The following is a 26,948-nucleotide window of genomic DNA, read 5'->3' on the forward strand; positions in this document are numbered from 1 at the left end:
GAAGAAGTTAAGTCAGGTGAATTGTAAAGATGTCAGACAGGAAAAAATAATTATTGGGTATGTCATGTGAACATGCTGAAACATTGCTATGACAGGGAAAGGGAACCAGAGAAAAGGATTAGTTACAGTCATTCACAATGAGGAATCAAATCCAGATGATTTTAATTTTGATTTGCCTCAGAATAAATTAAATAACAAGGAAGTACTTCAGGACTGGGTAGGGTAGTGAGCTATCTGTCCCTGGAACAGAGAACTGAATTGAAAGACTTGTTGCAGTGCTATGAGGACATATGTAGAAATAGAATGGGAAGGACTAACACCATAGTACATGAGGTTGACATAGGGAATGCCGTTCTGATAAAACAACAACCCACAGGCTTAACCCTCTCAAAGCAGCACAGGTTCAGAGGAAAGTGGAAGCGATGCTCCAAGAGACAAGTGAAAGGGAGTGGAGTTCGCCGATTGTGTTGTTCCAAAACCTGATGGTACTCAATGATTTTGCATAGATTATTAGAACGTCAGTTCCGTGACCAAATCTGCCTCATATCCAATTCCACAGCCAGAGGACTATGTGGAAAAAGTAGGATAAGCCACTTACATCACAAGTTTGGACTTACTTCATGTTTACTGGCAAGTACCTTTGTCAGAGAGAGCAAAAGAAATTTCTCCTCTTGTAGCCCCAAATGGGCCGTATCAGTTAAAAGTAATGGCCTTTGGAATGAAAAATATACTAGCCGCTTTTCAAAGGCTTACGAACGGAGTTGTTGCATGATTGACTAATTGTGCCATCTACATAGATGACTTAGTGATCTTTAGCCATTTGTGGAAATATCACTTGGAGCATTTGGCAGAGTTCTGTGAGAGACTACAGAAGGCAAAGTTGGTCATAAACTTGGCAAAAGCACAAATCACAAAGGCTGATTCTTAGGGCACAACATCGGACATGGATGGTTGACACCAAGGAGCATGAAGACAAAGGCCATCGATGAATTTCCAAGACCATTGTCATAAATGGAAATGCTACGATTTTTAGGATTGAGCAGATTCTACAGGAAATTAGTACCCAACTTTAGTAGCATAGTGGTACCGTCAACGGAGTTGTTAAAAAACCATGAAATTTTGGTGGACAGAACAATGCCAGGGTCAATACAGTGTGGAACAAAACCAAAGTTGCTGGAAAAGCTCAGCAAGTCTGGCAGCATCTGTGAAGGAAAAAACAGAGTTAATGTTTCGGGTCCGGTGACCCTTCCTCAATTGAGCGTGGAGCTGGAGGAACACAGCAGGTCAGGCAGCATCAGAGGAGCAGGAGAGTCGACGTTTCAGGTCAGGACTCATTGCCAGGAAGCATTTGAGAATTTAAGTGCGGTGTTTACCACTGCACCAGATTTAGACATGACAAATTTTTTGAAACTCTTCAAAGTCGAAATTGGCACAACTAATGTAGGTGTTGGAGCTGTGTTGTTACAGGAGATGACTGTGGAATTGAAAAGCCAATTGGTTATTTTTTTAAAAAAAAACTTAATATCCACCAGAAAAAAAAATCAACCATTGAAAAGGAGTTACTGAGTTTGGTAATGGCCTTACAGCATTGTAATGTTATGTTGAAAACAATACATCAGAGATAATTGTACATAACTATCACAATTCCTTGACATTTCTGGAAAGATTTAAGGACAAGAACACAAGATTATTTCACTGGAGTCTCATGTTACAAGCACTTAATTTATAGATTGTACATGTTGTGAGTCGTGAAACTATTATCGTGGATGCTTATTCGCAAGTTTAAAACAAAAATGTTCATATAGAAATGATAGTGTTCAATGTTATATACATATAAAATTAGGATGAAATTGTAACTGTAGATTAATGAGCTATGGATCTAGTAATATAATGGAGTTAAGGTCTAAGAGAAAAAACGTGAAGCCATTCTTTCTTAATGGTGATTGTTTTTCGTAAAGGGGGAGGTGCTGCGAAGTTGGGTAGAGTATTTGTCGAGTGGGAGGCAGGAAGTTAGAATTTGACATTTGTAAAATACTTGGGGGAAAGCATTTCATGGTCTCTTTAAAAGATGATGTGCTTTTTTTCTTTGCTTAGATTCAAAAAGGGCATCCGTGCGCAGCAGCATGAAAGTTTGCAAGTATGTAATTTTGCTATAAAATTGCACTGCTATTGATTCATATTGACAGGACAGCTTAAGATTGCCTGTGACCCTCCACTGATTGATTTGTCTGCTGAAATATACTGCGAAGACTCACTCACGAGTAATAATTTTCTTTACTCATTTATTACAGGATAAAGGGTAGGCCAGGCTAGCATTTATTGCCCATCCCTCATGCCCAGAGGGCAGTTATGGGTCAACTACATTGCTGTGGGTCTGGACACACATGTAGGCCAGACCAGGTAAAGATGGCAGTTTCCTTCCCTACAGGCCATTAGTGAACCAGGTGGGCTTTTGGGACAGTTGGCAATGGATTCATGGTCAGCATTGGACTCTTAATTCCAAATTCCACCATCTGCTATAGCAGGATTTGAACCCAGGTCCCCAGAATATTATCTGGGTCTCTGGATTAACAGTCCAGTGCTAATACCATTAGGCCATCGCCTGCTCTCATCTAATTACTTGCATCAGGTGAAAAGGAAGCTGTTGCCTATGGAATCTGCAAGAAGAGTTTTGCTTTAAAACTTAACAGGTGATGGTTTGAATATTTTGGTCAGAATTAACAATATATTAATCTCTGTGCATTTAATATTTGCTATTACTTTAATGCCAAGGTACCTTTTCTGCTTTTCAGCTACATTGATGCTTTTGGATTTGGCCTTATAAAAAAATGATTACATTGCATTTCATGCTTTATTTTGCACTAGAGGAATACTAAACCAGCTTTGGGCCAAAATAAAACAAAACATACTGACAATGTCTGTGATTGTTTGGCACTTTGTTCCAATAAAATGTCATTTTAACATAAGTGTTGTTAAGATAGACTAGATAATGGAAAAAAGAAATTATGTTCCACACAATACAACTTCTGTGCCTGAAGATAGGTCTTCAGGAGAAAGAGGTGAAATGAGCCAGTTGGTGAGCATATTACAACCAAAAATCAATATATTCAGAAAATAACTAACTATCATTTATTTTATTACAAAGTACACAGCTCCTAATTTTCTGAATATCTCACATAATTGGTTTCCAAGTAGTAGGTACCTTCTATGTAACTGCAATAACCTGGAACCAATTTTACCAGAAGTTTAAACGAGAAATATTTTCATTCCAGAAAACAAAACAAGAAAAGGTCATTTGGCTCACCAATTTCAATTTTGGTCTGCTGAGGAAAATTAAAAATACTGAGTAGTGTTGAATAGTGATAGCCTCGGAACTGACTTCATTCAGAGGAGCCTAGGTGTCCCTGTTTATAAATCATTCGATGTTAGCATGCAGGTAAATCAAGCAATTAGGAAATAAATGCCAATGTGTTAGCTTTTTTTTTCCAGAAGGATTGACCTACAAGGAGTGTAATAAAACTTCCCCAGGCTGACTTCTGGATTGACGATAGTGTCCGCTGAGGAGAGATGGAGTACTGTGATCAGAAAAATGATGTGATCTGATTGATGTCTTAAGAAGCTTGACAAAGGAGATTCTGAGGAAATGTTTCCCCTGATTGGGGAAATCTCAAAAATGGAACCAAAGTCTCATGATAAGGGGCTGCCTCCTAGGACTGAGATGTGAAATTTCTTCATTCAAAGGGAAATGAATCTTTGAAATTTTCTACTTCAGAGAGTGGAGGATGCTGAATGATCGAGCACCTTCAAGACAGTTTGATTTTTAGGCACCAAGAGAATAGAAGATTTAACGATATTATAAGAATATAGAGTTGATGTTGAAGATCAGTCAATGTCTTGTTGATGGTCCAACAGACTAAGAGTCAAATAGCCTATTTATTTTTTATTTTGTATGTTCATGCCTGGCTATGGGCAAAGAGGAGGCCAGTAGAACTTATTGGATATCTGTTTCAAAGAATAGCCTCTCTTTGAATTCATGATGTGGAGATGCCGTGTTGAACTGGGATGGACAAAGTCAGCAGTCACATGAGACCAGGTTATAGTTAATTTGAAATCATAAGCTTTTGAAGCACTGACTTTACCTAACGAAGGAGCAGTGCTCCGAAAGCTTGTGATTTTAAATAAATCTGGGGTCTCTTACTTGGTATCGTGTGACTTCTGACTTTGTCCCTTTGTTTTGGGATGGTCTGTGTTACTGTCAGCATGCACTCCACACTATTTGATTTCCTAAGAAGAAATCTATGCATGTTTTTGCTACGTTCCAAACATAAATTAGAACCAAATTACAGCATATCTACCTCAAATTATTCATTTTTGGATATTACAGTCCTAATTTTCCATAATTTCAAAAGATCATGTTCCTTAGATTATTTGCAAAAGTGCATCCTGATTGAAATTAAGAGACAAAATTAACGTTCTTCTTCACACAAAGAATGATATTGAAGGAGGTCAACTTCAGGTAGGGTAATGGAGATAAACTACAAAGGGTCATTTAGAAAGTATCTGTATACATGATTGGAACTGCAGGATATTTACTGATTCGAGGGTTATTTTGTAATTTTTTATGAACTCCACCTATATTTATCCTTAAAACACTCAATCTCATTCCTATCCAGATAAAAGTAGCATTAGACCTTGCGCTTACCTTCACCAATTGATTTTTATACATTGATTTAAGTTGTTCAGAGTTTCTGGATGCTATTTTTGTGCAGCACTGACATAACCGCAGTGAGACAAACTGAAACAGATGCTTTATGGTTTCTTCAATAATTCTAACATATCCTACTGAATTAGATTATTAAGTGCATTTGGAATAAGAAATTACCATTTAAGCCATCAAATACATTTCCCCACAAGCAATGCATTTTTTTACCCTTTTTTGGATACAATTCACTGTCCGAATCTCCTAAAGAAAGCATAAACTAAAGGTAAAGTCAACAAATTTCTGATCAATTTTGCCGTGTCCCTCAGCATTGAACAAAGTGCTCTAGATTATTGAAGTGGCAATTTCTAAAGGGCATCTCCCTATCATCTTTCATAACTTTGGAGGTGAGCCTCTGAATCCTGCAAAAATGTATAAATGGCAAGAGCTAGTAGACAGGCAGGCAGATCAAGCCACACAATTCGAATATCATGATTTGTTCATCTGTGTGTTTGAATGCCTACTCCTTTAGAATTTAGCCCACAGTCATTTAAATATACACTGCCTCAGCAACTTTTAAAGGGAAATTTCCTGTTTATTTCTTTCTGCAAAACGTCCACATCTTCCTAAGTTTCAAATTCAAACAAAGCTAAGGCAGGCCCCTGAAACAGCTTAATACATTGAAGTTGAATGTCCAGGGTGACAGGGCAAAAATGTTCCAAACACACAGGTTTATCTATGATTCCTTCAACAGAACATCAACTAGATCCATATAGAATTGATCTATGGTCACCTTCAAAATACAAGAGCTAACCTCACAGGTATCATCAATTAGAAGGAAAAGATCCCTTCCATGTGGAACGGTACATCTTATCAATTTTCATAATACATGAGGAAAGATCTCCTTAAATTTAGAACCAGAACACAAACTATTAGAAAATTTTATATAGAGAATACAAGGTGTAGAGCTGGATGAACACAGCAGGCCAAGCAGCATCAGAGGAGCAGGAAAGCTAACGTTTCGGGTCTGGGCCCTTCTTCAGAAATGGGGGAGGGGAAGGGGATTCTGAAATAAATAGAGAGAGAGGGGGAGGCAGATAGAAGATGGATAGAGGAGAAGATAGGTGGAGAGAAGACGGACAGGTCAAGGAGGCGGGGACGGAGCCAGTAGAGGTGAGTGTAGGTGGGGAGTTAGGATGGGGGTTGGTCAGTCAAGGGAAGACGGACAGGTCAAGGAAGCAGGGATGAACGGAGGAAGAGGTGGGGGATGGGGCCAGTGTAGCTGCGGAAGAGGGACTGTTCCACGTATCCTACAAAGAGGCAGGCATAGCTTGGGCCCATGCGAGTACCCATGGCCACCCCCTTTGTCTGTAGGAAGAGGGAGGAGTTGAACGAGAAGTTGTTAAGGATAAGGATGAGTTTGGTTAAGCGAATAAGGGTGTCAGTGGAGGGGGGCTGGTCGGGCCTGCGGGACAGGAAGAAGCGGAGGGCCTTTAGGCCGTCTGCAAGGGGAATGCAAGTATATAGGGACTGGACATCCATGGTAAAGATGAGGTGTTGAGGACCAGGGAATTGGAAGTTCTGGAGGAGGTGGAGGGCGTGGGTGGTGTCACGGAAGTAGGTGGGGTGTTCCTGGACCAGGGGGGAGAAAATGGAGTGGAGATAAGTGCAGATAAGTTCGGTGGGGCAGGAGTAGGCAGAGACAATGGGTCGGCCAGGGCAGTCGGGTTTATGGATTTTGGGAAGGAGATAGAAACGGGTGGTGTGGGGTTGGGGAACGATGAGGTTGGAGGCTGTGGGTGGGAGGTCACCTGAGATGATGAGGTTGTGGATGGTTTGGGAGATGATGTTTTGGTGGTCGGGGGTGGGGTCATGATCAAGGGGGCGGTAGGAGGAGGTGTCGGAGAGTTGGCGCCTGGCCTCGGCGATGTAGAGGTCAGTGCACCATACTACAACTGCGCCACCCTTGTCTGCGGGTTTTACAGTGAGGTTGGGGTTGGAGCGGAGGGCTGCACGTTCTGTGGCGGAGAGGTTGGAGTGGGTGAGAGGGGTGGAGAGGTTGAGGCGATTGATGTCTCGACGGCAGTTGGAGATGAAGAGGTCGAGGGAGGGTAGGAGGCCTTGGGGTGGTGTCCAGGAAGATGGGGTCTCAGAGAATCAGCATGATTGTTCTTTCAGACAGAAGATAGCCAGGCCCAAATCAGTTATAAATCAGGGCTATAATTGATCTAGTTGCATCAGTGATAATGTGCTAATCAATAGTACCTTTGCAGTCCAGGATATAGATTTTAAACAGGTGCAGGGATTACACTTCTGGTCAGAAAGGAAAACACCATGTAGCTAACAGTTAAATCGTATAATTATACAGTACAGATGAGGCCCTTCAGCCCATCATGTCTGTACCACCAAAACTACATTAAATCTACAGCAGTCCCACTTTCCAGCACTTGGCCCATAGCTTTGAATGCTATGAAATTTCAAGTGCTCAACAAAGTACCTTTAAAGCCCAAGCCGTTACTTGCAGTTGTGACCCTCCCAGGAAGTGCATTCAAGATCCCCAGCACTCTCGAGATGAAAAGGATTTCTTCAACTCCTCTCTAAACCTCCTTCTTTTCACAGTAAAAGCTTCCCCCCTTGTTACTGACCCTTCAAATAAAGGGAACAGCTGCTTTCTATCCATCTTGTCCATGGCCCTCATTATCTTAAACTTCTTTATCAAATCCCTCTCAACCTTCTCTGCTCGAAAGAAAACTTGTCCAGCCTCTCTCTTCATAGCTAAACTGCTCCATCTGAGGCAACATCCTGGTGAATCTCCAGTGCAGTCATGTCCTGCTTACTGTGGGGGGCTGACCAGAACTGTACATAGTACTCCACCTGTGGCCTAACCACAGTTCCAACATAACCTCCCTGCTTTTATAAGTTATGGGTCGAATTATCAAGGTGAGAGTCTACCTTATTAACTTGCCCTGCCACCTTTAGGGATCTGTGAACATCCACCCCAAGATCCGTCTATTCATTCTTTGAGTGCTCTCATCTTGTTACTTCTTCCAAAGTAGCTTATCTCACATGTATCAGGGTTAAATTCCATCTGTCACTGATTTGCCTGTCTGACAAATTTGTTTATATCCTTCTGCAAACAAAGGCCATCTTCATTACTGTCAACCACCCGACCTATTTCATGTCATCCACAAACTTGGCTGTCACTCCCCACCCCATCCCCACATTCTCATCAATATTTGTGACTTATATCACAAACAATAAAGGGACCCAACACTGATCCTTGTGGTCTGCCAACCTTCAGTCACGTGAGCAGCCCGTCTCCACTAAGCCAATTTTGGATTCAACTTGCCAAGTTACCCTCAATCCCATGTGTTTTTAATCTTCTTTATTAGTGTCCCACATGGGCCATATCAAAGGCCTTGCTGAAATCAATATAAACTAAATCAATTGCACTATCCTCATCTAAAATCTAGTCACATCCTCAAAAACAAAACCAACAAGATTTGTTAGGTGTGATCTCCTTCTGACAAAGCCATGTTTGACAGTCCATGATCAAACCTTGCCTATCCAAATGGAGATTAATTCTCTCTTTCAGAATTTCCCTACCAATGATATGGGACACACTAGTCTATAATTCTCTGGGTTATGTCCATCACCTTCATTAAAAGGTGGAACCACATCAGTTCTCCTTTAGTCCTCCAACCCCTCCCCTGTGGCCACAGAGGAATTAAAATTTAGGACAAAAGAAATGGCAATTACAAATATTCTTGGGGTCGCTGAAGGCTTCAAAAGGAAGGCCAATCCTTTGCAAACATTACAAATGCTAAACACAGAGTAGGTTAAGAGGTGACAGACAAATATGGAAGGAAAAGAATCTCATTGTGCAGATGTCACTGGCAGGTGAGAAATAAACCTAGCAGCCTTGATGGATTGCAGCTTAAATGGAGGTGGTGTTGCCTGAGTAACTCAGAAAGGAAATCTCCTCTGTGTGGTCAATCACAGTAGCTGCATCGTAACTTGTTTAGAGGACGGGAGAGACATGCTTGGTGTAGTAGCAGTGGTTAAGCAATCGTCCTGGCTGCAGGTGGCACACTATGCATTTAGTTCTTTGCTTACCCAGGCCCTGTAACAAGTCTCCCAGAATCATCACGTGGCTCAATGTTTAACACTGTGCTAGGGACACAGGTTCAATTCCAGCTTCGGGCAACTGTCTGTGTGGAGTTTGCACACATTCTCCCAGTGTCTGCGTAGGTTTCCTCTAGGTGCTCCAGTTTCCTCCCACAGTCCAACGTTGTGCAGGTTCAGTGGACTGACCATGCTAAGAAAAAAAAAAATTGCCCGGAACACTTCCAGGAGGTGTAGGTTAGGTGTATCAGACATGGTTAAAAAAAATTCCATGTGGGGTTATTGGGACTGGGTGGATCTGGGTGGGCTGTTCTTCAGAGGGCCAGGGAGACTCGATGGGCTGAATGGCCTCTTTCCGCACTGCAAGAATTCTATGATTCTATCACCAGGTAGATGCAATTATATTTTTAAATATCATTGTCATCAACCTGGGTGCGACTATTTGGAGTTTATCGATGACTGTAAAATGCTTTTGTCAATGCAGAACATAATCTGAACGCCTAATACCCCTGGGCAATGTTTCTTCATTGCCCATCCCTGTACAAGTTGATAAAGTCAGGTGGGTACATCAAATGTATCATGCAGCCTGATCTGACTAGTTTCCCTATATTAATCCTATTTCCAAACATATCAGATGGGAGATTCCCACTGGGAAACCCAGTGGTTGCAGCACAGAGGTTGGGAGTACCAAAACAAAATTAAATGACATCAAAGCTCATGAGAACCTAAATGCTAGCAAAATAATGCAACGTAGGCATTAAAATGTTGAATAAATATTCTTCCTTGGGATTAAATTTATGGTGTTCAGAGTAACCTCAACATCAAAACTGCATATGTTGCAAAAGGCATATACTTTGTCACTTGAAGATACTGATAATATTGTGTGATGGGAGGTTTGTACTATATGATCATTTCCGAAATTTGGAGTGTTTTGTAAAGCGAGGCAGATGATGTGCACCAATTCTATGAAGTAGTTTATTCTAAAAATATCAGGAAATCACATTAGAACAATGCTCTAAATCTAGCACTGCTCAGAAGCCATGTGACTACAGACCTTGCAGAGTTAGAGAAAAGATGTTAGACTTCTGAGTTTTTGACAGGTAGGGTAAACACCTTGGAAGCCATTAGCTTTGTTTTCAGTTCCATCCAGAAGAATCCCAGATTGAATTCAGAGGCAAGATTTAATTTCTCTACCAGCTGCATTCAGGCAGTTTATGAAAAACAGTTACCTCAAAAGTCATCGATTCATAGAATCCCTACAGTGTGGAAGCAGGCCATGCAAGTCCACATTAGCCCTCCAAAGAACATCCCACCCAGGCCCACTCTCCTACCCTAAACTCTGTAACCCCACATTTCACATAGCTAATCCACCTAGCCTGCACATGGCTGGACACTGGGCAATGTAGCATGGCCTATCCACCTAACGTGCACATCTCTGGACTGTGGGAGGAAACCGGAGCACCCAGAGAAAACCCACGCAGACAATGGGAGAATGTGCAAACTCCGCACAGACAGGTGCCCGAGGCTAGAATCGAGTCTAAGGCTGGAATAGCACCCGAGTCCCTGCTCTGTGTTTAGCACCTGTAATGTTTGCAAAGGATTGGCCCTCCTTTTGAAGCCTTCAGCGACCCCAAGAATATTTGTAACTGCCTTTTTTTTTATTTAAAAAAAATATACTTTATTCGTACAAAATACAAAAAAAAACAAATTTTCACCTATCTGGTCATGCTAGCCGCCCCGGGTTACCCTGGGGGTACGTACACCAACTAAAGGAAAAAACAAAGGAAAAAGAAAAACTCCGGTGGTCATCTCTACCCGTAGTCATAGTTGACCCCCTGACCAGTTGGAGGAGGCGCCAGCTGGGCCCAGTTTCTGAACAGGGCCCTGATACGGTACGGGCGAGGGGTCTTACATGGTAGTCTTTCCCCAACGCGCCTTGGCGGCGGCTGCCCCAAGCTTTAGTGCGTCCCTCAACACGTAGTCCTGAACCTTGGAGTGCGCCAGTCTGCAACACTCGGTCGGGGTTAGTTCTTTCAATTGGAAGACCAGCAAGTTGCGGGTGGACCAAAGAGCGTCTTTCACCGCATTGATGGTCCTCCAGGCGCAGTTGATGTTGGTCTCCGTGTGCGTCCCGGGAAACAGCCCGTAGAGCACGGAGTCCCGTGTCACGGAGCTGCTCGGGACGAACCTCGACACAAACCACTGCATTCCCCTCCAGACCTCCTGCGCATAGGCGCACTCCAGAAGGAGGTGATAGACTGTCTCGTCACCCCCGCAGCCACTTCGAGGGCAGCGTGCAGTGGCACAGAGAGCCCGGGCGTGCATGAATGATCTCACTGGCAGAGCCCCTCTCACCACCAGCCAAGCAATGTCCTGGTGCTTGTTAGAAAGTTCTGGCGATGAAGAATATTTGTAACTGCCATTTCTTTTGTCCTAAATTTTAATTCCTCTTGGGGCCACAGGGGAGGGGCCAGAGGACTGAAGGAGAGCTGATGTGGTTCCACCTTTTAATGAAGGTGATGGACATAACCCATAACTGCTGTGAGGCAGCAGTGCCAACCATTGAGTCACCATACCACCTCATGGCAAAAAAGTGACTAATTTGTGAATGTTCCAGGCCAGGAGAGTTTGAATAAAAATCTGTAAGTTTTCGCAATTGAGTAAGTACAGACCCTTGAATTCATTCATGACAGCAGACTCAAAGAAATCATCAAATTATTTCCACAGCCAATGTGAAAGAACTTGGAAAGAGTCAGTTAAGCAGTTGTGAAAGTTGAGGTGGGGGTGCTAATTTCTCAGTTCAAGTTTCTGCAACATATCATGTTCAGAAACAGGTTGAAACTTTGTTTTGATGTTTGTGATGATATTTTTAACTTTAGTATATGTATATGCATAAATATGGATAGAACTTGGTTTGTTCTCTTTCTTTTGTGTAACAAACTTACATACTGTTCTTATAAAAGCATCTGAAGCCTTGTGTAAAAAAAATCACTGACTAACCACCATGCTGACTAACTGCAAAAATCAAAACTATGATCTATGAAGCCCACTTTTAATCTGGGATTTAACTTGTCCAATGGTACCATCAACTGGGATCATAACAATTGTTATGAAGCTCCTAATTAATAGAAACTGGGTCTCTGTCAATCAGCTGACATAAGCAGAGAATCTGCTATTACGCAGATACGGAACACAGATCAATGTCCTTACTAAGTGTCGACTATTTCTCACTTCTCTGCAACATGATAAAATGCTCAGCATTGAAAGTGAACCAATGTTTTGCATTGAAAGTAATGTTCATTTTTATGTACAGAACATCATGCAAATGGAAAACTTAGTAGAATCTCAGAAGATATGCTCTATCCATCAAGAAAACTCAACATTATACTGCAGTGGTGAGCTTATCGCTCATCTATTATTCTGAGAGATGTGGTCTTTTGATAAATCTATCAGGCAGCATAGGTACATTTATCTCTGTCCAATTGCCTCTTCCATACACTATACAATGCATACTGATTCACCAAGGCATCCAAGCTGATTTACTGCTACATAATCGCTGAAATGAAAGTACATGCAGCATTTCAGTTTTGTAGTCTCCAGCAGGGTAATCATAATAGGAATGAAACATATAGACATTTATCCTGTAGCTGATGGAGCTATGCTACGTTCTTAATCTCTGTCTGAATAAGTGATCTGAAAGCATAAAAACTCATTTTTGCCCCTTTTATTTCATCAGGATTTGAATTCTCTTCTGTCCAAGATGGACAGGTATTTTTACAAGGCATTGGGAATAATGCCTGGACATGGGATGGGCATTAATGTAGGTTGAGAGAAGGCATGATAGATCTTTAGTCCTATTTTCCTTCACCACCCAATGAGCACTACAACATCAAGACATGACCAATGGAAAATCTCGATATAACCATGCCAGTCGATTTGTCCAGGATTGTTCTCCAACCTGTGGTGCCATCCAGAGTTTACCAAAATTCATGGTGTTAATGGGACTGCACATACAACTCTATCTCCACTTAGGATATACCCATCTGTCTGTATCTCCTGTGAACACCAGCATTATCACAGCCAAAAGGACATTATCACAGCTTTTCCACAATCTCAACCAGAACTGTCTTAAATTCTAGGTAACAGTGCTGACTGGCAACCTTTTTTGTTTTAAAACTGCCCCTCTTCAGGGATCAATATAATTTGCCTGACAGATGACCTACAGTTAGGATCCATTTGTAACCTTGTGGAGACAAGTATGAAATAGAAGGCAGCACGGCCATAGAATCAATGAATGTCTGCTTTCTAGGCTGTAGCCATTCAGTCATTGTGTCTTTAAGAAGCTCCCAACAACAGCAACTTACCTAATACCACTTCCCCCATCATCTCCCACTTAGAAAGTTATAACAAACTCCAATGGTACATTTTATCTCCAACCAAAGGAGCAGGAATACCTGGCTGTCATTTACCTCTAGGGAGCCGATGAAGTTTCCGATCTTGCAAAGCAACCATCAAAATAAGAGACACTTGGCTTCACGAAGGACCATCTCCCCTCAAAAATTTATGGTAAGAAAATAATAAAACCACTGAGCAATTTTGGTACCAAACTTATAGCTGAGGGAGTTTACCTTTACACAGATATAGGTGCTATTTAAACTTGAGCAGTAAACTCTCCTTGTCCTTTTTAACCTGTCTGAAACCACTGACATAATTACCCAAGCAATCTTTTCAAACATGAACATTTGTTTGGTTGAATGAACTGTCTTTGCCTGGTTCCACAATTACCTATCTGGTCATAGTCAGGGAATCTCCTATAATTGCCCCCAATCCCAAAACTTGCAAGGATCCATTTCTCCTCCATTAAAGTGGAATCCCTTGGACGACAGCAAAAAAAAATAGCTGTCCAACTGGTTTTATGTAGGATCTCTATCTGCATCACATAAGGCAAACTCCATGCCTTCCACAAGTGAGCACTCAAGTTCCCAGCATGAGTGAACAGTTTGCTGCTGCAGACTCCCATCCTCTACACTTTTTCAATGTTTTTCCATGTAATTGTACTAACCCAACAGGAAGGATGGAAATGCGACTGTGCAGTATTATTCCAGAGTGCCTGAGAGATCCTGGAATGTTGGGGAGAATATATATGTAAGCTTTCCTGCGGTCCCTCATTATCTAGCTGAACTGTGGAAGGTGAAGTTGTGGTATTGATTCTTCCATCTGATCCTCTAGTCATTGACATTTAGCAGTAAGTCAAACCACAGGTTAGCTATGCTGTAATGTCAGCAAAACTAAGAAGTCTTTGATGTGCTACTGTCATAAAGTTTGTTCTTTCACTCTGGAAGATTATGCAAGGCTTGATTTACAATGTAAATGAACCACTGTAATGCATAATATATGTCTCCATTTATTGTCTATAATTTACACAAGACCTTATTTTGATTTAAACGACTCATAACTATTTTGTTTACATTCTCTCTCCAAATACCGACATTGTTACACTTTGAAATCAAGGACTCACTCGAGAAAAAACTAATAATTCCTCCTGCAATGACTACACTTTACTTTGAGTACTTCACAAAAATCAAAGAAACACAGAAGTGTTACAGCACAGGTGGCCATTTGAGTCACTGAGCCTGAACCAACTTATTAAAACAACGTCATTACATAATGTCAATCTCTTACTTTATCCCTGTACCCTTGTATATTATTTTTATCCAAATAATCTCCCATTCTCTCTTTAATGCTTCAGTCAAAACTGCCTAAACTACACGTCTAGTCAGTATATTCCATGCCTTAACTACTCGTTGAGTGAAAAAATGTGTTTCCACTTCACCTTTGCTTCTTTTGCAGATCACTTTACATCTATGCCTTCTTGTTCTTGTTCTGCTTATGAACAGGACGAGTTTCTCCTATCTACTCTATCCAGACCTCTCACAGTTTTAAAAACCTTGATCAGATCTCCTCCTAATCTTATTGTCTTCATGAGGAACAGTTCTGACTTTTTGAATTTATGCACATTACCGATGTTTCTCATCTCTGGAAAAATTCTTATAAATAGTTTCTGCACTCTCTCCAATGTGTTCATATCATTCCTTTAATGTGACACTACAAACTGTACACAATACTCCAGGTGAGGTCTAACAAGTGTCTTATACAAATTCAACATCACCACCTTGCTCTTGTACAGTATCACCTTTTAAAGAACCCAACAACACTGTATGCCTTGCTTACTGCTCCCTTTACCTGTCCTGCTACTTTCAAAGAAATGTGTACATACACACCAAGGTACCTCTATTCCTACACCTCCCCTTAGAATTTAAGCCCCTGTTTTATATTGTCTTTCATGTTCTTCCTACCAAAATGCATAACCTCATCTTTCTCTGTATCGCGACTCACCTGCCCATTTCAACAACCTGTCTACATCCTTTTGGAGTTCCACACTGTCCTCAGAGTTTACAATTCATCCAAACTTTGAAATTGCCCCTGCTTATCAAGATTCAGATTATTAATGAATATGAAGAAAAGCAAGGGTCATAATAGCGACCCCTGTGGAACTCCACCAGAATCTCCCTCAAGCCCAAAAGCATCCATTGACCTTTACTCTTTATTTCATAGCACTCAGCCAATGTTGTACCCATGTTGCTACTAACCCTTTTATTTCATAAAATAATATTTCTCACAAGTATAACTTTATGTATTGTTAAAACTCAAGCACAATCATTTTCTTGTCCTTTATAACATGTCTGAAACCGTTAACATAATTGGCCATAGCAATCTTTTCAAATGCCTTAGAAGGTTCTTTTAATACATTTTAGCAACTCCCAAACTTGACCTTCAAAGGTCACAAAAGTCTCAATTTTTTTAACTGCAATCAGTGCTGAGTTACAGGACTGGTGTTTGTACAATTTCACAGATATAATACACCCAAGTTGTAGCTGTGTGAACTGTACAGAGCTAGCCACTGTTGCATGTTTTATTTGAGAATATTTTCTAAAGCCTCCAGGTGCAACATTTTTCGCACTGGTGAGTTTGAACAACAAATCTGAACTGCAGCTCATCCATGACAAAAAGTGATTGATGATTGAGGTAAGATGCTGAATGGGTCAAAAAATTCTTCATCTGCAAAATAATTGGCATTGACAACGCACCAGAACTTTTTCTCCCCCCCAAGGTCCTAAATCTAAACAAGATATTCAACTTTTCATAATTTCTCTACAATTTTATACAGATCATCAACAAAATAAATTAGCGGTTTTAGCGAGGCTTCTGTGTTTGAATATAAAATAACCAGATGCAACTACAGTAGAACTTGTTTCTACAACAGAAAACCAATCCCAAAATCTCTAGAACATGCCATTCCAAGTTGATGTGCCAGTAGAATGTTTGGTTTTGCCTACTGCTCATCAGGGTATTGTCTCTCATCTCTGGAACAATTAACTATGGGCTCAAGTGCGTCCTTGTCCCTTGTACACTCACATCAGAATTAAATCTTAGTTGGCAGATGTTGCATGAAATTACTTGTTTTCTTCTTGGAGGAAGAGGAACCCCAAACGTGTGATTTATCACTGCTTTCTGAACTGGGTCCATCTGTGAAAAAGGACAAGAAATTCAATTAGATTTCTTTATCTTCTTCAAAGGTCACAGCCTGACTTACTAAATGTTGTTGTGTATTTTAAAGATGGTCATTTGCTGCATCTTTTCACTCTCTAAACCTTCTCCTTTTTTTCATATGTCAAACCTGAGTGTCGGAATGGTTAAGTGAATTGCTTCTATGCTTTTGCCAGTGTCATTGAACTGGTTGCTAGAAAAGCAGTTCGAGTTTGGTTTTTCTTCACACCCTCCCTCCAGCAAAGTGTTTTATCTTCTTTCAATGTCTTCTCGCACTGAAACGGTTTTTGTGTAATGAACTGAGGACATAGACCTCTATATTAACATTCTTCCATATTTGGTTGGCACTTCATCATCCAAGTTATGCTGCGCCTAATATTTTTGGCTCCAAGACATGTTTTAAATCCAACAAGAATAGAAGTAATGCGAGCAATTGTAACATAATAGCTGATTGTGGAGGTTACTGTTAAAATGGAGGGTACCTCTGGCAGACCTGTTCTCTTTTTGTATGAACTTCTTAAGCTTCGCTATCAGCTAAGCTGGAGGTTGAAGCCCCACCAGTGCAATGCTGATTGTTTGGTCAATTTTGGTGCACACATATAAAGGCCCCATTGAAAATGTGCAAAGAGAAATTATTGGAACTCAATCAGTTGTATAGCTATTATAAATGAGTACTATATCATTGATATCAACCTAAATTTGACCATGTTATAGGTGAGGGCTTTTAATTTCTGGTTTTCTTTGAAGATCTGTAGTGGTTTGATGGAGGAGTGAAAAACCTGGTTATGATGTGCAATTTTAAGTCAAGGAATCGAAGATATTTACCCAGGACACAGATTGCCAAATTCTTTGTGACCCATTCAGTTGCTTGTCAAACAGCTAGCAGACTGCATAGGAAAAGATCGCCATAGACACTTTCAACACCCTGACCTGGTTAGGATGCCTTCGTATGCTTTTAATCATTCCTACTCATGTTTGATATTTCAGCCCTTTCCTTATCCACTTTCTCCTACCAATTAAATTTAAGCCTCTCAGTCAGGGTGGAAACTGTTTCCATCTTCCTACACAGTTCAAGTCGAGACTGCACCTTCCACCAATTTTAGATTGGTGTTGGTTTCAATTTCAGTTTCAGTTTCATGGTGGCACATCTATTCCATAAGATGTTAACATAGTGAAGGACAAAAGCAGGAAAAAAAGACCAAGAAGCTTAACAGAGTCAACATTCAACAGATCCAACCAATGCAGAGCAACAGTTCAGACAATAATTGAAATACTGAATAATCTAACAGCAGAATGAAAGCCAGAGAAAGTTCATGCTCAAACTGTACTGTGCAAGTAGAACCAGTTCTAGTCACCAAGACAGAGGAGAAAGGCACATTCAAGTATTGGAGGTATTTGAGAGAAGAGTAAAAGGAATGTTACTGGCATAAGAATAGAATTGTTGTCTAACACAAAATCCTGTCCTGACTGCTGGAATCACTGATATTAGACCATAAGACCATAAGACATAGGAGCAGAAATTAGGCCATTCGGCCCAGCAAGTCTGCTTCGCCATTCAATCATGGCTGATAAGTTCCTCAACCCCATTCTCCTGCCTTCTCCCCGTAACCCTTGATCCCCTTGATAATCAAGAACCTATCTATCTCAGTCTTAAATGTACTCAATGACCTGGCCTCCATAGCCTTCTGTGGCAGTGAATTCCATAGATTCACCACTCTTTGGCTGAAGAAGTTTCTCCTTATCTCCATTCTAAAAAGGTCTTCCCTTTACTCTAAGGCTGTGCCTTTGGGTCCTAGTCTTTCCTACCAATGGAAGCATCTTCCCAACATCCACGCTGTTCATATTACTAAATATGAAATAGTCAAGGATGATAATAAACAAGAGGTAATAATGACAACTGTTATTATTCCAACATTTACTCTTTCTTTGTTCACTTTGGGGATGTGCGTGTCAGTGGTAAGGCCAACATTTATTTCCCATCCTTAATTGAGCTTGGGAAGTTGGTGGTGAGCTGCCTGCTTGAACCAAACTAGTCCACATAGTATAGGTACACCCAGGCTGCTGTTAGCAAGGGAATGCTAGAATTTTAACACTTAATCATAGAATCCCCACAGTGAGGAAACAGGCCATTCAGCACAACAAGTCCACACGAACCCTCCAAACAGCATCTCACCCAGACTAAGACCCCTATCCTAACCCTGCATTTCCCATGGCTAAAGAACCTAATCTACACATCCCTAAACATTACAGACAATTTAACACAGCCAATCCACCTAACTTGCACATCTTTGGACTGTGGGAGGAAACCAAAGCACTTGGCAGAAACACACGCCGACACGGGGAGAATGTGCAGCCTTGATACAGACAGCCACCTGAGATTGGAATTGAAACCGAGTCCCTGGTGCTGTGAGGCAGCAGTGCTAACCACTGAGCTACCGTGCCACCCACTCCAACAGCGAAAGAAGGGTGACATATTTCCTAGTCAGGGTGGTATGTGATTTTGGAGGGGAAATTGCAGGTAGTGGTGATCCTGAGAGTCTGCTGTCCTTGTTCCAGTTGGTAGAGGTCAGGGGGTTTGGAGGTACTATTAAAAGTATCTTGGTGAATTGTTAATACACATTCTGTAGGTAGGACACATTGCAGGTACACTGCAACAGCTGTAGAAGAAGTGAATGTTGATGACAACTTCATTACATATATTAACAATAGTATAAAAATCTAACTGTAATAAATGATAAAATCTTTTTCAGTCACTTTGCCTGCAAAAATTTGCTTGGACTTCCTTTTCACCCCTGTAGGTTTAATATTCATGTATAGATCGAACAAAACTAACCATCCAACCAGTACATAGATAATTTGAAAAGTGAGAAAGAAAACACAAATTGGCAGTTTACCCCAGATGGCTGTCTAATCATCTGATCAAATTCTGCACCAGTCTTCACTATTAGGCAGTACTGATTGCAAATCAAACAGAAGCAGAAGGGGCTTTCAGATACAGCAACATTACAGAAATGGAGACTGATCAACAAGGTGACAGATGTTTCCTAATAGAAAGAAGGAGTCCAAGGTACTCAAGCTACAACAGATATAGCACAATTCTGATAATGTAGAATTTCATACAGAATTATCAAAGTATCTTCCATTCTTCATCAACCTTGCATACACACATACTCTCACTCACTCACTCACTCAACAATAAAAATACCCAGGGGTCTCTGGGAGTGATGGTGGAGCAGCAGAGCATATTTTGTTCTCTGTTCATGAGGTGCTGTAATCGGAAAAAGGAGCAGACAGCAATAACTCAGGGGTCTATGCTTCTTAAATGTATGCCACAATTACCAGGCAAGTCAGTCATGAAATGTAGGAATGTTCAGTTTGTTTTTACCCTCAAAGTGCCTGGATGATTGCAGCTCCAACAACATTGAACAAGCTCAACACATCCAGGGCAAAGCACTTTGTTTTATTGCTAACCCAACCACGCCTTAAACTTTGAGTTTTTTAGCATGTTAAACATGCATACCTCCACCACTCCTGTACACTGACTGCAATGTGTACTACCTACAAGATGCACTATAGCATTATGGCCAGCACGTGCCAACCCATGATCTCTGCCACCGAGAAAGACAAGTGATGTAGAAATATGGGAACACTTATCCAGGTCACACATTTTCCTAAGTTGCACATTGTCACTGAGTCAGACGCCTAGTCAGGTTCTTTAGTTATGAAGCAAATTTGATTTGGCTCTTTACAAATCTGATCTCATCAAAGTTTGGGGCCAGACAGACTATTTATTTACATAATTCAGAAATATTACTTGCCTATCAGTTTGAATTCTACTGTATAGTTAGGGTAGTGGCCAAGGCCCAAAGATCTTCAGCTGCTTCATCAATGATCTTCCTTCCATCATAAGGTCAGAAGTGGGGATGTTTGACAATGATTGCATAATGTTCAATACCATTTGCAACTCATCTACTGAAGCTGTCCACATCCAAATGCATCAAGACCTGGATACATTTTTAGGCTTGGGCTTAAACATGATAACTGACAGTCATGCCACACAATGGCCATCTCCAATAAGAGACAATCTAACCACTGCCCTTTGAAATTAAATTGCATTATCATCATTGAATGGTTTACTATCAATATCCTGGGGGCTACCACGGACCAGAAACTGACCTGGATTAGCTGGGCACAAATACGGTGGCTACAACAGCAGATCAGAGGCTAGGAATATTTCATCGTATGACTTACCTGCTGAAGCCCCAAAGCTTGCCCACAACATACAAGGCGCAAGTCAGGACTATGATCGAATATTTGCCTGGATAAGTGCATCTCCAACAACACTCAAAATGCTTAACACCATCCAGCATAAAGGAATTCATTTGAATGGCATCATTAACACAAATATTCCACTCCCTCCATCATTGACACTGAGTCCACACTGCTGCCAATATCTACAAGACGCACTGGAGAAATTCACCAAAGATCCTTAGACATCAACTTCCAAACACATGATAACTTCCACCTAGAAGGACAAGGGCAGCAGACACATGGGAATACCACAACCTGCCAGTGCCCCATCCTGATTTGGAAACATATCACCATCCCTTCAGTGTCAATAGATTAAACTCCTGGATACTCCATTCCTAAGAGTGTTGTGGGTCTACCTGCACCAAACGGACTCCAATGTTTCAGAAGGCAGATATCCTTAATTAATCCAGTCCCATTTGCCAGCATTTGGCCCATATCCCTCAAAACCTTCTACTTGTGTACCCATCCAGATGCCTTTTAAATACTACTCAGAGAGTAGTAAGGGCGTGGAATGCCCTGCCTGCAAAAATAATAGACTCGCCCACTTTAAGGGCATTGAAATGGTCATTGGATAAACATATGGATGATAATGGAATAGTTTAGGTTAGATGGGCTTCAGATTGGTTTCACAGGTCGGCGCAACATCGAGGGCCGAAGGGCCTGTACTGTGCTGTAATGTTCTATGTTCTATGTTCTATGTTCTATTGTAATTATACAAGTCTCCACCACTTCATCTCGTAATACATTCAATACTCGCACCACCCTTTGCATGAAAACGTCGCACCTTAGGCCCCTTTTAAATCTTTCCCCTTTCACTTTAAACCTATGCCCTCTACTTTTGGACTCTCCTACCCTAGGGAGAAGGCCTTGGCTGTTCACCCTATCCATGCCCTGATATGTATTTGATGACACAGTTAAGTTGATGGTAAACCTAATGTGGTCTCTATCTAGGTGTTAGTTCATCAGGAACTTGTCAGCCACTGTCATTAAGGAAATAACCAAACACCCAAAAAGGCACTTCTGAAAAGCATGAAAACATGAAACATGCATTCCAAAGTCACAAACCACATCACTGGCGAAAAAAAAAGACTTCAAGCAACTACGAAATAAAAACCAAAAGAACTGCCGATGCTGTAAATCAGAAACAAAAACAGATGTTGCTGAAAAAGCTCAGCACGTCTGGCAGCACATGAAGAAAAATCAAAGTTAAGTTCTCAGGAAGGGTCACCAGACCCAAAACATTAACTCTGATTTCTCTTCACAGATGCTGCCAGACCTGCTGAGCTTTCCCAGCAAATTCTGCTTTTGTACCAAGTAACCTTCCAGTTTGGCTTGGAGATTCAAATACATTTGGAACTTGCATGGTCACAGAATGAAGGCATCATGACAAAGTGTTATGGCACAGGTGGTGGCCATTTGGCCCACTTTGCCTGCACCAGCTCTCCCAATGATGATTATGCCTTACAGATAATCTCCTGCTTTTTTTTCCTGCATCCTTGTACATGTTTTTCTGTCCAAATAGTCATCTAACTCCCTCTTCAATACCTCAATTGAATCTACCACCTCCATACTTCCAGCAAGTAAATTACCAATTTGGACCATGTAACATATTTTCTCACATCACACTTGCTCATTTTGAAAATCACATTAAATCTGTACCCACTCATTCTTGATTATTTACAAGCCGGAACAGTTTCTCCCTATCTATGGTATCCTGTTCCCTCATGATCTTGAAAATTTCTATCAGATCAGCTTTTAACCTTCTCTCTAGGAGAACAATCCCAACCTTTCCAATATATCCTCGTAACTTAAGTTTTTCATCCCTGGAACCATTCTTTTCAACTGCTTTCATTCTCTCAATGCATTCACATCCTTTTGTAATGATTCCATCCTAAGCAACTCGCCTTTATCCATGTGACTACTAATTCTATCCTGAAATATTGTTTCTGAAGCTTACCTACCACTGAAGTTTATTTGTCTGTTATGGCTGGGCTTATGCTTATAACTTTTTTTGAATAAGGAACAATATCTGCAATTCTCCAATCATCTGGAGTTATAATACTCCTTAACTAAATCCATCAACTCTTGAAAGGTTTTGGTATCTGGTGCCTCAGGGAAAGTTAGTCTCCCAATAACTGAAAAAGCTGCGGTTCCACAAGCTGTCAGGAGAATTACTTGTTGCTTTTCATCTGCCCCAAAGTCATTTGCCTGGAAGAAATAACGTATTCTTTCCACATACTGGGCTCAGACTTCAACGGCAGGGGCGAACGTGTCAAGCTTCCCAAATAACGCCATGATGCAAGCAATGCTCACCACAATTTAAAGACAACTGTTGGGAGCAAGTTTCTTCAAAAGCACACTTTTCTCTTGTTGCCACTGAAACAACTCCACAGGGTCCAGTGTCCCATCACCAAGTCACCCTTTACATGTGGTGAGTACTTGACACTGATTCAGCTCTCTCAGAGCCAGCTCTGAATGACTAGGATGTTTAACACTTCTGTTTATATCTGTCAGCCAGGGCTCCCTGATTGGGGTTGTTCATCTGGTACAATCAGGGAACTCATATTCTATGAGGTTCACCTGGCTGATCTTGTTTCAATCACTACAAACCCTATAACCAGGGATATTTAATATCTAGTCTTGCACATCATACTCCAATATGGTAATCTGCATTTGTAAATCTCAAAACCTTTTCACTATATTCTGCATTCACAAACATGCACAGTAAACCTAACTTAGATGCAATTACTTCTCTCTTTCTCCAACTCAGTTAAAGCCAAATATAGCTACTTCTTTCAATATACTGCACTTTCGTAACTAAAAGCAAGTTAAAGACAGTCCTAATAGCAGTTTTGTACCAAACAATGAACTTACTAAGAAAAAGAAACAGTAAACATCCTCCCTACCTTCATCCAACTTGCCATTCCACATACTTTATGTTTTGCAGTAAGCTTTACTCTTTCCCCCTTTATATCAAATTCCTATTTTGAACCAAATTTACAAATATATGTAATTCAGCCTCTGTCTCACTTAAGTGGTCTGTCTCCCTCATACTGACCATGCAATCTTACTGACCTGGCACTTTAAAAACCTCTTTCTTATATGGATTTTTGATGAGTGACTTTCTAGCTTACATCTTGCTGCTTTAATCAACTTCTTATTCAGGAATGTGATTTCGGGTGATTGAGCTGGCAGGTTGACTGTTTAACTAGGCTTTTATTTTAAACTTACTTAAAGGCTGTTAGTTCGAGGACGAAATCTGACTTTTGTTTGTGAACTGAACTTGAAACAAGTTGCCATTTGAATTCCCACTTTGAACTAAATTCCCAGATATAGGCACTCAGGCTTAGTCTCACTCAAGCTAAGTCTCCCTCACAATTGCCATGCACGTTTCTGTCCTGTCAAGAAACTGGGCATTCATCTGTATGATTCTCAACCTTTGATCAAATGCTAGATAGCCATGAAAAACCTTTACATTCTGGTATACTGCAGAGTCGACATTCACTAGTTCTAGTGATGCACATATAGCCAGTGGCAACAGGCACCATGAAGAAACCTGTAATCCTAACAAAGTTCCACCTGCTAATCTCTAGGGAGAGAAATGAAATGTAGATGAGTTTTCTTTGAACGTATTTTTAAACCAACTTGTTCAAAGAGGTTATTACACATCTCTGGGACATGTTTCTTTGAATAGAGACTCGCATTGATATCTTTAGATAACAATGGAAAGAAAATTAGGAGATGTTGCAAATACCTCTAACGTACGCTGGAAGGAGCCAGACACACAAAAGTTCACCGTCATGATCATCTTCATAACAGTGGCAATGCAGTCCTAGCCCCATTCTCAGGTTGGTATTGTCAAAGATTTATCTGAGCATATCCTTAGTGATACACAAATGTTGCACACATTGTTCCACAGTGAGATTCAGGTTGAAGAACTATTACCCTGAACTGTCCAGGCAGATATAGCCTCCTGCTGAAAGTCTTTCCCCACCTCTTCGTCCTTCCACTTCCAGCAGTTTATCCTGCTCTGTATGCCCTTTGCTCATTTTCCCCAATATTCCAAGAGGAATGCCTAATGTTTCCAATCTAGGAGCAATTAATTGTGCAGAAGATTTGAAATTTATTTAATGCTGGCCATAATATTCCCTGTTGATGCTAGCAACTTGAAACAGTTATACAAAGCACCAACCACTTGAAGGATTGTGTCAACATTTAGAAGAAATCAACCAACAACTAACCTGTTAAGTAGTTAATAGCAGTTGTAGGAGATTTTCCCGGCTCTTGAAAGCATGTTCCATTGTTAAGAGAGGGTATGTGGAGCTCCAAAATACCAGTACCTACCATAACAGCCTTACACATTGACTGACATCATGATCTGTCCACTTTGCATACTTCTGAGGATGTTTGGTCTGCATGCAAAAATGCTTTCACCAATATGGTCTCCAGTGCGATTTCTCCTACAATGCAGAAACGTTTGTAGCTCTAAGGTTACTTGAAATGCCCCAGAAATGAGTGCAAATAACCAAATTTCTTGTCACCTACATCTTTCATTGCATAGCTTTTCATTCATTCACATGCCCAACATTCATTAGGATTGCAGAAGAGATGTATTTTCCTGACTTATTTCAACAGCCCTCCTTGGAGATTTTACACTGAAAATGTAAATGCAAATCTAGTAATGACATTTCCTTAATGGACAACACATCAGAAGGGAAGGCAAATAGGGCAAGAAAACTGTAGTTCCAATTCTGTAACCCATACTTCTGTACAGTGTTCTAATGAATTTATCTTAAGTCAAAGTCAATAGCATATGGTCTCTTTAACAGGGCAAAATGTTGTAAGTTGCTTCACAAGACCACAATTAGATAAATAATTTCATATTCACATTTAACATGATAGTATAGGCTAGTTTCGCAGATTCAAAGGTCCCAACTGGAAACCACACTGAGCAGTAAATATCAGAAAGACAGTGAACGAGATCAGTGAATTTATCCTTATAGGGAATCATTTCACAGGTTAATTTCACAAGCAGCTTGGACCATCAAAATTAAAGTGATACAAATCTGTATCAAATAAAAGTTTTATTAACACGTTACATACAAAGACCACAGTTTACTTAGTTTTGAAAATTTTTCATGATGTACTTTGTTCTAACAGGGAATTTAAAAAGCAAACAAAAGATGTATCTGAAAATAAAAAGATTATTATTCTTTAAGGCCACAGAGTTTAAATGATTCAACGTCAGTTACATTTCTGCAGGAATCTGTTAACATTGGAAGATTGATAGTCTTGTGTACAATGCATTAAAAATTACTGCACTTGTCCAACAGGTGTATCTCAGATTTGTTGGAGTGAAAATGGCTTTATGATATAGATTTTGAGGCTACTTTCACTGATTATTAAAACATTAATTTACTATAATGAAACGTAAAGCAAACATTCACTCAGTAAATGATCACTTAATGATCAGGAGAACTAGGTTGCTTCATGGAATGCTGCCAGCCTTCAAGCCTGTGTTTTACTTCTCACTGGTTGAGGTTCTTCATTCACGGTTTAAAGAATAATCAATTACCACTCAGACATGAATTTGAAGCAAGCCAAGATTGGAAGGATGAAGGGACTAAATTTTACAATAGCTAATGTCTGGCGAATCTAGTGGGGATAAACTTGGCCTGCACCAGTGAGACAAAGTGAATTGACAACTCATTTTAAAATGTGTCCAATTTTCTTTACAGTTGGGCACAGTGTAAAATTGGTTGCCAATTTGTTGTGAGACTGTTTCAGATGGCTGCCATAGACCAGTTTCAGATTGTGTCTGTCTACTCTTTTACAACCAACAAGTGCCTTATATAAAAACAGCTTGGCAAAGTTCAATCCAGTTTTCAAAATGTTGAACTAAACAAAAACTGACAAGATATGCAAGCTCTATTAATACATTTATATTACAACATCATAGAGTTAGTGATATAAACTGTAACATTAGGATCAACATCTGCCATGGGGAGATTTGAACTAATATTGCCAGAATATTAACCTTGGGTCCTGTATTACTAATCCAGTGACATTACCACTACACTACTGCCTCCCTCCTAAATATTTTTAATTAACATGTTCAAATGTGTTATTACAAACACTGAAGGAGTTAAGACTTGAACACAGACCTTTCAGCCCTCAGTAAGGATATTACTAGAGTGCCATAATA

General features: G+C 40.5%; 1 protein-coding gene across 2 annotated transcripts in view; it reads right to left on the reverse strand.

Annotated features, from left to right (window-relative positions):
- The window catches only part of LOC109913710 (zinc finger protein 385D), a 360,208-nt gene that overhangs the window by 147,265 nt on the left and 185,995 nt on the right, over positions 1-26,948 (reverse strand). For both annotated transcript variants that reach the window (XM_048618223.1, XM_048618215.1), the window contains one exon: positions 16,301-16,411. In XM_048618223.1, the coding sequence (XP_048474180.1) occupies positions 16,301-16,411 (111 nt within the window). The remainder of the gene's footprint in view (positions 1-16,300; positions 16,412-26,948) is intronic.

The sequence above is a fragment of the Rhincodon typus genome, chromosome 2 (assembly GCF_021869965.1).
Source record: "Rhincodon typus isolate 14 chromosome 2, sRhiTyp1.1, whole genome shotgun sequence".
Classification (NCBI taxonomy): domain Eukaryota; kingdom Metazoa; phylum Chordata; class Chondrichthyes; order Orectolobiformes; family Rhincodontidae; genus Rhincodon; species Rhincodon typus.